The sequence below is a fragment of the Mastomys coucha genome, unplaced genomic scaffold (assembly GCF_008632895.1).
Source record: "Mastomys coucha isolate ucsf_1 unplaced genomic scaffold, UCSF_Mcou_1 pScaffold22, whole genome shotgun sequence".
In the NCBI taxonomy this organism is placed as follows: domain Eukaryota; kingdom Metazoa; phylum Chordata; class Mammalia; order Rodentia; family Muridae; genus Mastomys; species Mastomys coucha.
In genome coordinates this window covers 262,384,652-262,398,492 of record NW_022196905.1, presented here as the reverse complement: position 1 = coordinate 262,398,492, position 13,841 = coordinate 262,384,652, and the positions used below count along the sequence as shown (strand labels likewise).

The window sequence follows — 13,841 nt, the reverse complement described above, 5'->3', positions numbered from 1 at the left end:
CAAACTCAGAAATCCACCTGCCTCTGCCTCCCAAGTGCTGGGATTAAAGTTGTGCGCCACCACTGCCCCGCTATTTACCTAGTTTTTGAGACAAGGTCTTATGCAGCCTCAGAGACCGCGGATGCCCTAGGATTGCAGGAGTGCCTCCACGTCTAGTAACTAAATGTTTATAAACTTCTTTTGATTGCTAAAACCATAGATCAACTCAGCCAGCTTCAGTAAAGGGGAATGCAGTGAGGAGGTTCTGGAGGCTTGTTCAGAAAGAGGGGGAGGAGCCTGGCCTCTGTGGGAAATCTCAGCAGCGGCTTCAGCCGTTTCTGTTTGCTCCAGAAAATGGCTCTGGACAATCCCATCAGACTAACCAGTTCAGGTTCTCAGGACAGCCACCTAGGCTGTGAACCACCCTGCAGCCTTAGCATCTTACATTCAGGTCTTTCAGCTAAGAGGGTCCGGGACAGGTGTAGACACATGGGAATAGTTCAATTGAACTTCAGAAATTCTAGAGTAATCTGCTCCCTGGAAACATCCTGCTTGGACTTGCTTCTTTTCCTTCCTCCTTTCCTTTCCTTTCCTTTCCTTTCCTTTCCTTTCCTCTCCTCTCCTCTCCTCTCCTCTCCTCTCCTCTCCTCTCCTCTCCTTCCTTCCTTCTTTATTTCTTTAAAAAATGTTATCTTTTCTGAATGCCTTGCCTTTCAAATCTTCCTGCAGCTATTGCGTCAAGGCTTCCTTTTACAAAAGCAGACTGTAGAGCAGGATTGCAGCAGTAACAACCCCGTGACACTGTCCATTAGAGTCCAAGCAAACATTTGCACCAGGTCCTTGAGCAGGCCCTGGGTTTTTATTTATTTATTTATTTATTTTTACAAAAGTTGGCCTGTAGTAAGTAATAAAAGGCAAGGGCAGGTGAGGTGGCTTATACCTGCTAAATCCAGCACTTGTGAGGTTGACGGAGAAGGATCAGGAGTTCAAGACTAGCTTGGGTCCCGGAATGAGTTCTAGGCCTGCCTTGGTAACACGAGATTTGTCTTAAAAAGGGGGCAGAGGAGGGGAATGTATTAAAATAGCAACATCAACAACAACATCATCATCAACAACAATAAAAAAATCACTAAGGCTGGAGAACCCGGGCGTTGTGGACAGAGAGGAAGGAATCGGGACACACGATTTGGCCCTGGTCTAGGTGCTGGTTGCTTACAGGCACAGGTTGCACCTATAGCGGAAGCCAGCTCCCGAGGCCCCCAGTAGCGAGTGGGCGAGCGAGCTGGGGGTTCACAGCGGCGCCCCAAGCGCGGGCGCAGGAGCGGGGCGGGCGCACGGGGAGGTGCAGGCTTCAGGCTGGGGCGGCGCCTTCGCCTCCGGCTGCCGTAGGACCGCGGAGCCGCCGCTCCATCGGCGACATCTTGGTGGAGGACGAGCTAGAGGAAACGCTGTTCGCGCTGTAGCTGCGGCGCCACGATCTCCGCTGACCTCCGGAGAGCGGAGGATAGAACACACAGGAGGTAAGGCCGCTGCTCCTAGAGTCCCCGACTCCTCGCCCAGGAGGGTGCTTGGGGACCTAAGATCCCCTGTCTCGTCACCTTAAGTCCGGCAGTCTCCACCTCTACCGGGTGGAGCAGACCCCAGGTGACCACCCACGAGTACCATTCCACCTAGATAGGTCGCATATTCCGGAATCCCTCCTGGAACCTCGCCCCCGCTATTACCTGAACTACAGGGCCTTCCCAGCCCGGGACTCCGCCCCCGCCAAGACTCCGCCCTCTCCCACCCGTCACAGACCCGCCCCCTCTCCGCCCCTCCTTGCCCCTGCCTCCGCCCTCCGGCCCGGGCGGGGCTCCGGGTTTGAACAGCGCGGCGGGCCGCGCCTCTGAGTCGGGTCGGACCCGTAGGCGGGCAGTGCGGAGCAGGCAGTCGGCGGCGCGCGGCACCATGTCCCCGGGCAGCGGGGTGAAGAGCGAGTACATGAAGCGCTATCGGGAGCCGCGCTGGGACGAATACGCGCCGTGCTACCGCGAGCTGCTGCGCTACCGACTGGGCCGCCGGCTGCTGGAGCAGGCGCACGCGCCCTGGCTCTGGGACGCCTGGGGCCCGGACAGTCCCTCGGACAGCTCGGCTTCACCCAGTCCGGCCCCCAGGGGCGCGTTAGGGGAGCCCTCGGCGCCCTCCGCGCGGGAGGAGGAGCAGCCGGTGGGGGAGCGCGGCGCGGAGCTGCGGGACGCGGAGAAGCAGGACACAGTGCTACCAGGTACGGGCCCGGCGCGTTGCTCTGCTCTCTGGGCAGGCGCTTCCTGTTTTGGTTTGGTTTAGTTGGGGTTGACAGAATCCCCTTGCTGAGTTAAGCCAGGAAGGTGCAGGCCGCCTCTCCGCCTTCCCATCCCAGATTTTCCTAATTTGGTGACTCTTGGCGGAGCCCTTTATGACCTCCAAGTCATATGACCCCTGGCTGGGGTCTTTGGTCGCAGGCAGTGGCCCGCTCAGTGAGCCCTCGATCCACCAGATGGCGGATGTTTGTTTCTGCGCATCCCTTTTGGCGAGAGGAGCTTTTCCTTCCAAAGATGACCGACTGAAGTTAAGAACACCCGAGCTGTCATAATGGGGTCATGGTTGTCTGTGTGAACGCCTTGAAGGCCTCGCCTCGCTGTCTCTGAAGAAAGCTGTGCGAGTGTTTGTGGACGAACCCCTCTTTGTACGCCGGTCCAGCCACACACACTGGTTAGACTGTGAGCCACTTTCCCGCCAGTTGCGGAGTGGGGCTGTCAGCCGAGAGCCCTGGAGTTTGCCTGGACTCAGGGCCATGCTTCAGCATAACTGGAGATCACTATGGTTGCCAGCCACCTTTTTGAGATCTTCTGAGAGTCTAGTGATGAAAAAGTTATTTCTCAGCGATTGGTCTAGGAGTACGTATTTTCTCACTCACTCGACCTTCAAAGTCGATGGGTTCTTTGTTTTTAATCTCAGTTTTGTAAACAAAGCCATAGGAGTTTGGGATCCTTGGTTAGAGTCGGAAAGGGTCGGATTGCTTTGCTCTTGGTTACCTTGTTTGCCTGTTCTCAGTTACTGGGTGGCTTCGTGTCATCCGGTCGCTTGTGACGACCATCCTGATGCTTGAGTGATGGGAGTGGGTGGGTTAGTGAGCAGGGGAGAGGGGGAAGGATAGGATAGTGGGGTTTTCGGAAGGGCAATGAGGAAAGCGGATAAAATTTGAAATGTAATAAAGAAAATATCTAATAAAAAAAGAAATTAGAGAGAGTGACGGAAGGTGGTGGGGGCGGGGAGCATGTCTCCTAGGTATTTCGATGCAAACTAAGCCCTTGCTAACTGTGAGGTTTATTTTATTCGGACGAATAAACCGGTTTTTCCTTTTCCCACCGCGGTTTGAAGAGGTTACCTGCTCTCTGTGTGCCGAATGAAAACCGTTGACAGCACTTTAGTGTGCTTTGTGCCCGTGTTTGCCTAGTTAGGAGTGCCCCAAGTTCATGATTATTTGGGTTTCCATGGAGATATAGAGCCCTCTCCCAAAGATTCTCCAAATCCCTGCTAAAATTTTTGGTGTGTAAGCATTAAGGAAAATAGATGTGTCCCGCTTTCAGGATTCTCCATCAGCAGCTCTTTTGCTGGCTCCTGCGGGCCAGTGTCAAGATGAGAAATGTTCCTGGCGGATGCTTTATAATACTAGACTGGCGAGCCACTGATTCACATTGCTATAAAATACATTTGTCCTTACTTTGACTGAAAGGATTTTTTGCTTTTCAAGACAGAGTTTCTCTGTCTTGACCTGGCCATTCTGGAACTCACTGTGTACACTAGGCTGGCCCTGAACTCGGATCCACCTGCCATTGCATCTTGAGTGCTGAGATTAAAAGTGTTCACTACCATTGCCCAGGTGCAAGGATTTTATATGAAGAATCTCATGGCTCCATGAAGCTTGTTACGTGGTGCCTCGGCCCCCCACCCGCCCAATCACCCTTCCGCAGTTGTCTACTTGTTGGGTAACCTGCTTCCCACTCCTCTGCTTTTTCCATTTTTCTTTTTGGGGTAGTGAAGAATGAATTCAGGACCTTGGGTATGCTAGGGAAATGCTCTCCTCCTGAACCCCATTCCCAGATCCCTCTGTACCTTTTGTTTTGAGGCAGGGTCTCACTAAGCCACACTTGTCTTGAACTTCCTCTGTAGCCCAGGCTGGCCTCAAATGTATGAATGATCCTTCTGTTTCAGTCTCCTGAATGAGTAACTGGTATTACAGGTCTGTGCTACCGAGTCCAGACACTCTTATTTTGGGACCAGGTCTTACTTTTTTGCCCAGGTTGGCCTTAAACTCCTGGGCTTAAGCCATCTTCCTGCTCCAGTTTCCTGAGTAGCTCCGCCCACAAGTGAGCACTCGTACACTTGGCAGGCATTTGCTTCTATATACATTTATCACTGCCCCCCTACTCCAGCCCCAGTTTTTACCTTGGCTCTTTATTTCTGCTCTCTTAATACAGACATGCTCATTTCTACAGAGTCTTTATAGCCCTTGTATTCTGTGTGATATTGGGCCCATGGAAACTGGATGGGTGCTCAAAGCTGACCCACTTTGCTTCTCTGGGTCCTTTTTCTCTCTCTCTCACAATGTAACCAAGTACAGTAGTTCATCATCACAAGCACCTTAACTCATCCCCTGGGGCCACTGACCTACTTCTGTCTGGCCTGCCTGTTGCCCTTGTGACAGGCTTGACGTTGTTGTCTAAAGAGGGTCCTTGGCATTGCATCAGGCACTTCCAGCTTTTCTCTTACAGATGGGAGGACCGCCATGTTTTGACTTACTCCTCCTTAGTAGAAGTCATCTGCCAGCTTAAAGGATGAAAACCAACCCTCATCATTTTTGAGGTTGTGATGACATCTCTTTGTTTCTAAGACATCTGGAGGTGTTGCTCCACTGCTGAGTCCTGAATCTTGATCCATACCTATAACTGCTCCCAGGGGGACTGTTAGAATCTTTTGTCTGTCCTGACTCTTAGGAATTGATATAGGTCACTTGCAAGTCCCTACACCAAACTCTCTCTCTCTCTCTTTTTTTTTAAAGATTTATTTATTATTATAAATAGGTATACTGTAGCTGTCTTCAGACACACCAGAAGAGGGCATCAGATTTCATTACAGGTGGTTGTGATCTGGTTTTGAATTCATGACCTTTGGAAGAGCAGTTGGTGTTCTTACCCACTGAGCCATCTACCCTGCCCTACACCAAACTCTCTTATATTTTTTCCTTTTTTTTTTAAGGTTTATTTATTATTATAAATGAGTACACTGTAGCTGTCTTCAGACCACCAGAAGAGGGGGTCAGATTTCATTACGGGTGGTTGTGAGCCACCATGTGGTTGCTGGAATTTGAACTCATGACTTTTGGAAGAGCAGTCGGTGGGTGCTCTTACCTGCTGAGCCATCTCACCAGCCCCTCCTTTGTTTTTTTTATTTTATGTGTTTGGGTGTTTTGCTTGTATATATGTCTATGTACCATGTACATGCAGTATTCTCAGAGACCAGAAGAGAGTGTCATATCCCCTGGAACTGGAGGTTGTAAGCATCCATGTGGGTGCTTGGAATAGAACCTGGGTCCTCTGGAAGTGCAGCCTGTGTTCTTAACTGATGGGCCATCTCTTCAGCCCCCAAACTATCTTTAATTCTGGGGGAGTCTTCTTGAATTATTTTAATTTTATTTCATTCATTCCTCCTTTGGGGAGGGGATGAGAGTTAGTTTTATAGTTAAATGGAACTCAAGACTTTGGTTTTTTTGTTTGTTTTGTTTTGTTTTGTTTTTGTTTTTTTTGAGACAGGGTTTCTCTGTATAGCTCTGGCTGTCCTGGAACTCACTCTGTAGACCAGGCTGACCTCGAACTCAGAAATCCGCCTGCCTCTGCCTCCCAAGTGCTGGGATTAAAGGCGTGCGCCACCACTGCCCAGCTCAAGACTTTGTATATACTAGGAAAGTACTTTGTGCCCTCCAGTCTAGTATTTTTTAAAAAATTAAAGTTATTAAATAAAAATTATACACATTTATAATTTACCATGTGGTGTGTATGTATATAGTGTGTGATGCTGAAATCAAGTTAAGCATGTGTGTCCTCTCAAACACCTGGCAGCTCAGTGGACAGAGTGCTGGTTTACATGCATGAAGCCCTGGGTTCAATCCTCAGCACAAATGTGGTAGTGCATGCTTGTAATTCCAGCAGTTAGGTTGAGGGTGGAGGAGCAGAAGTGGGTTGGTTACAGGTGGGCTGGATACATGAGACCTTATTTCAAAAGGGAAAAGTATCTAGTTTATTGTTTGTGTACTTATCCCCATTTTGGAAACAGTTTTCTTAAGTAGCCCAAACTGGCTTAAACTCTGAATCCTCTGCAGCTGGGATCACAGGAGGGTATTACCAGCTACTTGTAAAAAGGATTGGATTCTTGCGGTGGGTACACTGTGTCTTTTCTCTAAAGAGATGTTATTAGAGGGTTTTGTTTCTCTTTGTTTAGGGGACTGTATCTCCTCCCCTTCTTTGTCTTTGTTTCTTTTTGTTTATAATTCTGTATTGCTCTCTGGAGGCTCCCCCCTACCCACCCAAATGAATGAGATCTGTTGGCTTCTGTTTCTTATTTGAGAAGTGGCTGTGAAAATTTCTTTGTTAAGTTCCACCTGCCATGTTAGAGGTGGGGGTGCTTTGTTAGTAGGAATTCTGTACTTTTCTAGCTGTCCAGTGTTGGCATATTTTTGGAGGGCTACTTTAGTGGGTTCTATTACCTACCATCCTTCCGACCCTCATTCCATTCCAGTCCCTTCCAACACCCAAATACTAGGTAGGAGAGAAAGAGTTAGAGGGGAAAGTGGGTGTAGACCTCTTTAGACTTCTTCCTGCTGATCAGGGGCGTTGGTTCCTTGGGGAAGTCCAGTCTTCATCAATCATCAGGATATTTCCAGTGTCTCTTCTCAGCTCTTTTCTCACAGCCACTTGACAAACAGCAACCAGGAGCAGCAGCAAGGGGGAGCAGCCACCACCCCAGGCCCCTTAGGAGCTCTGTCCAGAGTTCCCAGAATTAAAACTATCTGCAGCTGGCAAAAATCCTATTCCTGCTAGTGCATGAGGCAAATCATAATCACCTGCTGTGAATCCTGCCTGGTATCCTTCACCTGGGATTAAAACAAAAACATATTCACATAACATAATTTTTTTTTTTTTTAAGAAAAAAGAAACCAAAACTCTCACTACAATTCTGCTTTGAAAACTGGTGAAGAACACTCCCAGGTTTATTTTTGTGATACTAGGGAATCTAACCCAGCTTCTCCCTGCTAGTCAACTGCGTCACTGCTGGTCTACAGCAGATAAGTTGCTGTGCTGCCGGCCTGTTAGTCCATCTCCAGTTCTTTATTCCACAGCTGCACTTTTCAACTACGTTTTACTTTTGGTGACGTTTACATGTGCATTATTTTAATCAACCTGTTCAAAAATTAGGAAAATAATCCTGCCCCACTTCCTACTCATGCCTACCCTCCTCCTCTCTACCTTTTGTCTCAGCACTCTTGGTGGGAGGCAGAAGTTTTCAGAGGTTCTTTTTCTCCTAGGTGGACTCAGATTCTGTGGCGCCTTTCTGCCTTTCTTCGTTCATTGTACTGGGCTTTTTGAACATGGACACTTCTTGCAGGTCAAGATTTCCTAATACCGTTTAAGGTCATTTCCTCTGCTTCATGGCTTACTATCCTTTTCTTCTCTCTCCTCCTTTTCTCTCTTCATTGAGACAGGGTTTTTTATACTGTAGCCCAGACTGATTTCACACTATAGAAAATCTCCTGCCTCAGATTTCTGAGTACTCGGATTACAGATCTGCGCCAGCATGCCCAGATTAATTTCTTTGTTGGCTGATAAGCCTCTTGGATCAAACTTCTAACATTTTAAAATTCAGAATTTTATTTTATTACCTGGTGTGGTGGTGCAAGCCTTTCATTCCAACACTCAGGAGGCAAAAGCTGGTAGATATTTCTGAGTTCTAGGTCAGCCTGGTCTACATAATGAGTTCCAGGACAGCCAGGGCTATGTAGTAAGACCCTGTCTGGAGGTATAATATATATATACATCTATTATATATATATCATATATATGTATATATCATATATAATATACATATATACATATACATACACATATATATGTATCTATATTGTATATGAGTGCTTTGCCTGCATAGACATGGTCTCCAGGGAAGCCAGAAGAAGACATCAGATCTCCTGGGACTGGAGTTACAGACAGTTGTGAATCACTATATGGCTGCTGGGAATGGAACCTGGGTCCTTTGGAAGAAGAGCCAGTGCTCTTAACTGCTGAACCATCTGTATAGTCTCTCCTATTGATCTTGAACTCTTCATTCTCCATTAACCTGGCTAGCTGGTATTACGGGTATAATTTTATACTGCATTCATCTCCATGTCTTTTTTGTTAAAATATGTACCTATGGGTTAGTGAGATGGCTCAGTGCAGAAAGGCGATTGCTGCCAAGCCTGATAACCTGAGTTCAATTCCTGGGTCCCACATAGTGGAAAGAATGAACCAACTTCTGTAACTTTTGCTCTACTCTAACATCCACACATATACATGCTCTACATGCATACACACACACACACACACACACACACACACAGAGTGGTGGGGGGAGGCATAACCAGATGTCTACTCCTGACCTATCTGCTCATGTTTAATGCTGGGGCCTGAAATCGCTGAGGGACCCAGATGTTGTGTCCTGAGGCTGTTTATTGGCTTGTCTGTTGGTTGTATAAGAGAGAGACATGGCTGTTTCTCTGGGGCATTTAAAACTTACCCTCTGGGAGTCTCCTGGGTGTCTCTCCCAGATGGTGCCTCTCAAATTGCCCCAGAGGAACCAGCCAGTCTGCCACATGCATGGAGGGCTCTCTGTGTCCTGTTAGGAAGGTATCACCCTGGCTTATGCTGGGCTGGCACCCCAGGTCCAGGATCCTGTGCTTCTCTATCTATAGACAGTACTCTGGCATTCAGGGAGGAGAGGATTAGGCACTTTGGGTAGAGTGAAAGAGAGAGGCTGGACAGTGGTATTGCATGCCTTTGATCCTAGCACTTGAGAGGCCGGTGGATCTCTGTGAGTTCAAAGCAAGCCTGTTCAACACTGTGAGTCCCTGGACAACCAGAGCGTGGGGGGTAAGTGGGGGGTGGGGTAGAAAAAGTCTATGAAAGGATTATCCATTGCCACAAATATGAAACCCAGCCAAAATCGGCACCACTCTTGAAGCCTGGTAAGCTCTGTGGATAGATGCAGGCCCTTTTCCAAGGCTGGCACACCTTGTCTGATAGGTATTATCCTTGGTCTCTGCTGAGAGACCAGCTGAGCTGTTGCTATGTCAACACTTGCAGAACTTCTTCCTATGCTGGGCCCTCCTCATAGCGTGCGGGTGCATGGTTTTTGGGACAGCGCACAATTAAACGGAGCTTGGTGGAGGGCTCCGCCTTTGCAGGTCCTCTGTGGATCAGACAGTATCTTTTCCCTCTCAGCTTGCTCTCCTTAGACGTTACAGCAGTCTGCTCAAGCCTGGAGTTGGGGTGCCCTGACCCAGTTCTCAGTGGAGATGCGTTTGTTGCTTTCCAGCAAGGTGTGGGGTGGGTTTGGCTGGCGCTGTGCCCTTGGAAAGGTCCACTGCCCTGGCCTTGAGAACCCTGTGCCTTGTGGACCCTTTTTGGGCTCAGCTTTTGCTCTGGGCGGCTCTCCAGGCAGTGGGCCTTCCTCTGGCCAGTCTGAGTCTGTGTTTCTGTCTTATCTGCGTCTCTCAATATTTTATTGAACATTTTGTGTGGTACCAATGCTTCCCCTAGGCTTCGTCATTGTGCCTTCTGGCCTTTACCAGGCGGGACTTTGGGAAGGAAGAGATTGAGGCGCTCACTTAAGCAGAACCTCCTGCTTCATTATTATTTACCTAGGTGTATACGTGTGTGTGTGTATATGCACATGTGCATGGGGCTGCCTCTGGAGGACAGAAGAGGACACAGGATTTCATGGAGATGGAATCACAGGAGCTACCTGATTCAACACAGGTCCTCTCCAAGAGCAGAAAGTGCTCTTAACTGATGAGCCGTTTCTCCAGCCACTGCTTCATTCATTCATTCATTCATTCATTCATTCACTCATTCATCTAGAAATGGCATTTCACTATGTAGCCCTAGCTAGTCTGTGTAGACCAGGCTAGCCTTGAGCTCACAGAGATCCACCTGCCTCTGGAGTGCTAGGATTAAAGCCAGACACCACAATGTCTGGCCCATTTCTTTCTTTCTTGACTAGGCTTGCCAGGAGTTTATGAATCTGTTTTGTTTTGTTTTTACCAAACTAACTTTTGCCTGTTAGTTTTGTTTTTATACCAAAAGAACTTTTATCTATGTGGATTCTTTTCTTGGGAGTCTCAGTATGTGCCTCTGAATAGGTTGGAACTCACTATGTGGTCAGGCTAGCCTCAAACTCACAGAGATCCTCCTGCCTCTGTTTCTTGAGTGCTAGGATTAAAGGCTTACCACCACCATTGCGGGCTGTTTTTTTTTTGTTTGTTTGTTTGCTTTTTTCTCTTGGGTTTCTGAGACAGCGTTTCTCTGTTTAGCCCTAGCTGTCCTGGCACTCACTCTGTAGACCAGGCTAGCCTTGAACTCTCAGAGAACCCCCTGCCTCTGTGTGGCATAAAGCCACCATACACTGATTTTGTTTTTAAGAGAGGCTCTTACCACATAGCCCAAGCTGATGTTGGACTAAAGGTCTTCCTGTTGAGGTAAATCTCCAATCTAAATAAGCCCCGGCAATGAAAACACAACTCAATTAATATGAATACAAGCTGTGTGCCTAGATTGGGCAGATCTACCACTACACTACCATCTTCCCCATCTATGAGACCCCTTATAATTTGCAGTTTTTCCAGGCTATGTGCTTCTGTTCCACTTTCCTTCCATCTTCTCCTCTGTCCTCAGTTCGTTCTCTCTCTCTCTCTCTCTCTCTCTCTCTCTCTCTCTCTCTCTCTCTCTCTCTCTCTCTCTCTCTCTCTCTCTCTCCCCTCTCCTCTCCTAGGACCTTCAGCTCCACCTTCCCCTCCTTCTCTGCCCAATCACCGGCTCTAGCCTTTACTTTATCAATTAAGGTGGGAAGAAAGTTTACAGGAAATCATCTGAGTGTGGACTCTTTCCTCGTTTGAAGCCCCTCACAGGAGAATGGAATTAACATCAAATGTAATTAAATTAGCCCCAGGGCTGTCAGCACCAGTCCTCCATCAACCTCCCTGGGATTACAAGCACCTTGCTACCTCCTAGCCCAGGTTGGCCTCTGGGTTAGTATCCTGCTGAGGTACTGTGAACTCGATTGCTTCCATCTCCCAAGTGTGATTATTATAACTTGTGGTAAAATATATAGAACACAAAGTTTACTATTTTAACCTTCTTGAAGTGCACAGTTTCCGGTGCTAAATACTTGATGTGTTTTTTTCCAACTGCATCCCACTGAACTTGGAGCCGGGCTGGGCCCCAGTGAGCTGCAGAAGTCCTTTTCTTCGCCAGCCCCTGCGCCAGTGCTGGAGTTCTAGGCGGGGTGTTGCTCCTGACTCCTCACGTGTGTGCTGGATCTGAACTCTGCACCTCAGGCTCACACAGCTAGTTCTCTTTCTTACCCGCTGAGCCATTTCTCCCATCCCTGTGTGTGTTTTTAAAGTTAAATGGATATGTTGCTGTTTTGAGGCTGTTTTACTCTATACATATTTGTTCAAATAGGATTTTAAAAGCATATATTTATATATGATTATCATGTACCAAGCTGGTCTAAAACTCAGCCATATTTACTGTGATCCTCCTGTCTCAGCCTGCCCAGTGCTGGGGTTATGAATATTAGTGACCACATTGAGCTCAAAAATGGAAGGGATTTGAAAGTTATTTCTGTGTTTGTAGCTTCATTTCCCCAGTGGTTGTGTGACTATGTTCTGTGTAATTTCAGTTTATGAAGTCCAGTTCTAGAAACGTGGGAAGAGTCCATTTATATCATCTATGCTCCACATCTGCTTGATGGGAATGCACCAGCTCTCTACCTGACTGCATCCTGCTTTCCGCTTTACAACCAGACTCCCCAAAATAGCTCTGTGGTAGCAGGTGCATTTCTATAGCATCTACCGTGACATTACTGAATGGTTGACCCGTGACATGTCTAACAGAGAAGCACGATCATCTTTCTTACTTTTAATTTACTGGAGTTTATTTTTAATAGCCACATGTGGCTACAGGCTGCTGAATTGGGCAGCTCCACCCTAAAGCCTGGATTTATTTGAATTTGACTTTTCTCAGTTGGTAAGACAAGCATTATAATTTCTTGTGGGAAATACTGTTTTTGTTTGCCTGAAAATATCCTCATTTTGAACATCATTCTTTCAAAGAGGATCTTAAAAGCATATACTTAAATCTAATTACCATGTGCCAGGAGCGATTTGGAGAGTTTTACAAATATTAAAATTACAGTGATACGTTTTATCTTGTTTCTTCTGTTTCTGTCCATCTTTTGTCTCCTGCTGGGAATAATTTTCAAGCACCATTTTCCTTTTCCTTAAGCACAGAGTGTAAGCACCATTATTTCACAGTCTGTAGGTGATAATTTAAGTTCTTAAGTCTATTGCTCCAGCTGGTTGTCTCTGCATTGTTTTCACTTCCAAGATGCTGGGCTGTCTTCTGTGACACTCTGGTGTGAAAATTCTTTGTAGGGGTCATTTGGACTCTGGGGTCCTGCCTAGGTCCCTAGGTCCTGTGGCCAGTGGCTTTTGTACTTCACTGAGCTGTTGGGGGTCCTATGGTAACAAGGGTTGATTCACTGCTCTGCACTTGGCTTGCCCCTGACCCGAGTGTCCTCTCCCACACCAGATCCTCACTGGTAAGCTGCAGGGTGTCCATCTCAGCACACTGACTTTTCTGTGGAATGTGGAACTTCCTCAGGTTTTCTTCTAGTCTCTCTTCCTTTGTTCCGATCTTGGGTTTTCTCTCTCTCTGCTTTTGGCTTCCTGTTCCACGTTTCTCCTGGGCAGTCCTGTGTACTCAGACCCTGGTCTCAACTCCGCCTTATTTCTCAAGGTGCCTGTGGGTGTCCACCAGCAGCCTGCTTGGCCGTTCCATCCTTCCTTCATGCCTGGATACTTTGGGTCCCTAGGTTGGAAGACCATCTGCTTAGAACATCCATAGAGACCAATCAGGTTCTCCTGCCTCTATCTCCACCCCACCCCACCCAGTGCCAGCATGATGTCAATGTGTCTGTTTACCCTGGTCTGCTGTCAGCTTTCCTGGCAGGCTTTTGGCTCTATTCTTCTAACCAACCCATCTTAAAATATAGACAGGGCCACATTATTTCTAAGCTTAAAATCCCCCATAATCCTTCATGATTTCTAAGGTACCATCACCCTCACTTCCAGTCCAAGTTTGTCACAGAAAGGCTTTGTTTTCCTGGTGCCTCCTGCTCCCGGCCTGTAGCTGTCGATTCTGCATGTGTACATGTCCTTAGAGCTGCTCACAGCCCTCTCTTCCCTTTCAGTGGACGGTCCCTCTCTGGGTCTCTCTCTGGTCAGCATAAGCTTTTCCCTCACAGAGGGGCATTTGGGAAATCTGGAGGAGATGAAGAGATTCAAGACTCAGGTGGACACACACGTCCTTGTTCTCCATATTTGATTTCACAGGTCCTGTCCCAGGCCGCTTTTTTTTTTCCCCCCTGAGACAGGGTTTCTCTGTATAGCCCTGGCTGTCTTGGCACTCACTCTGTAGACCAGGCTGGCCTCAAACTCAGAAATCCACCTGCCTCTGCCTCCCAAGTGC

General features: G+C 47.7%; 1 protein-coding gene and 1 long non-coding RNA gene across 2 annotated transcripts in view; one reads left to right on the top strand and one right to left on the bottom strand.

Annotated features, from left to right (window-relative positions):
* Positions 1–787: 787 nt before the first annotated feature.
* Positions 788–1,733, bottom strand: LOC116070379. Its single transcript, XR_004110370.1, has 2 exons — positions 1,704–1,733; positions 788–1,462 (listed from the first exon to the last, which is right to left on the bottom strand). It is a non-coding gene; the product is annotated as an uncharacterized LOC116070379 (long non-coding RNA).
* A 65-nt stretch (positions 1,734–1,798) lies between these two features.
* The window catches only part of Ccsap (centriole, cilia and spindle associated protein), a 17,801-nt gene continuing 5,758 nt past the window's right edge, over positions 1,799–13,841 (top strand). Inside the window, exon 1 of the mRNA XM_031341759.1 lies at positions 1,799–2,242. Within this exon, the coding sequence (XP_031197619.1) occupies positions 1,927–2,242 (316 nt within the window). The 5' untranslated portion in view covers positions 1,799–1,926. The remainder of the gene's footprint in view (positions 2,243–13,841) is intronic.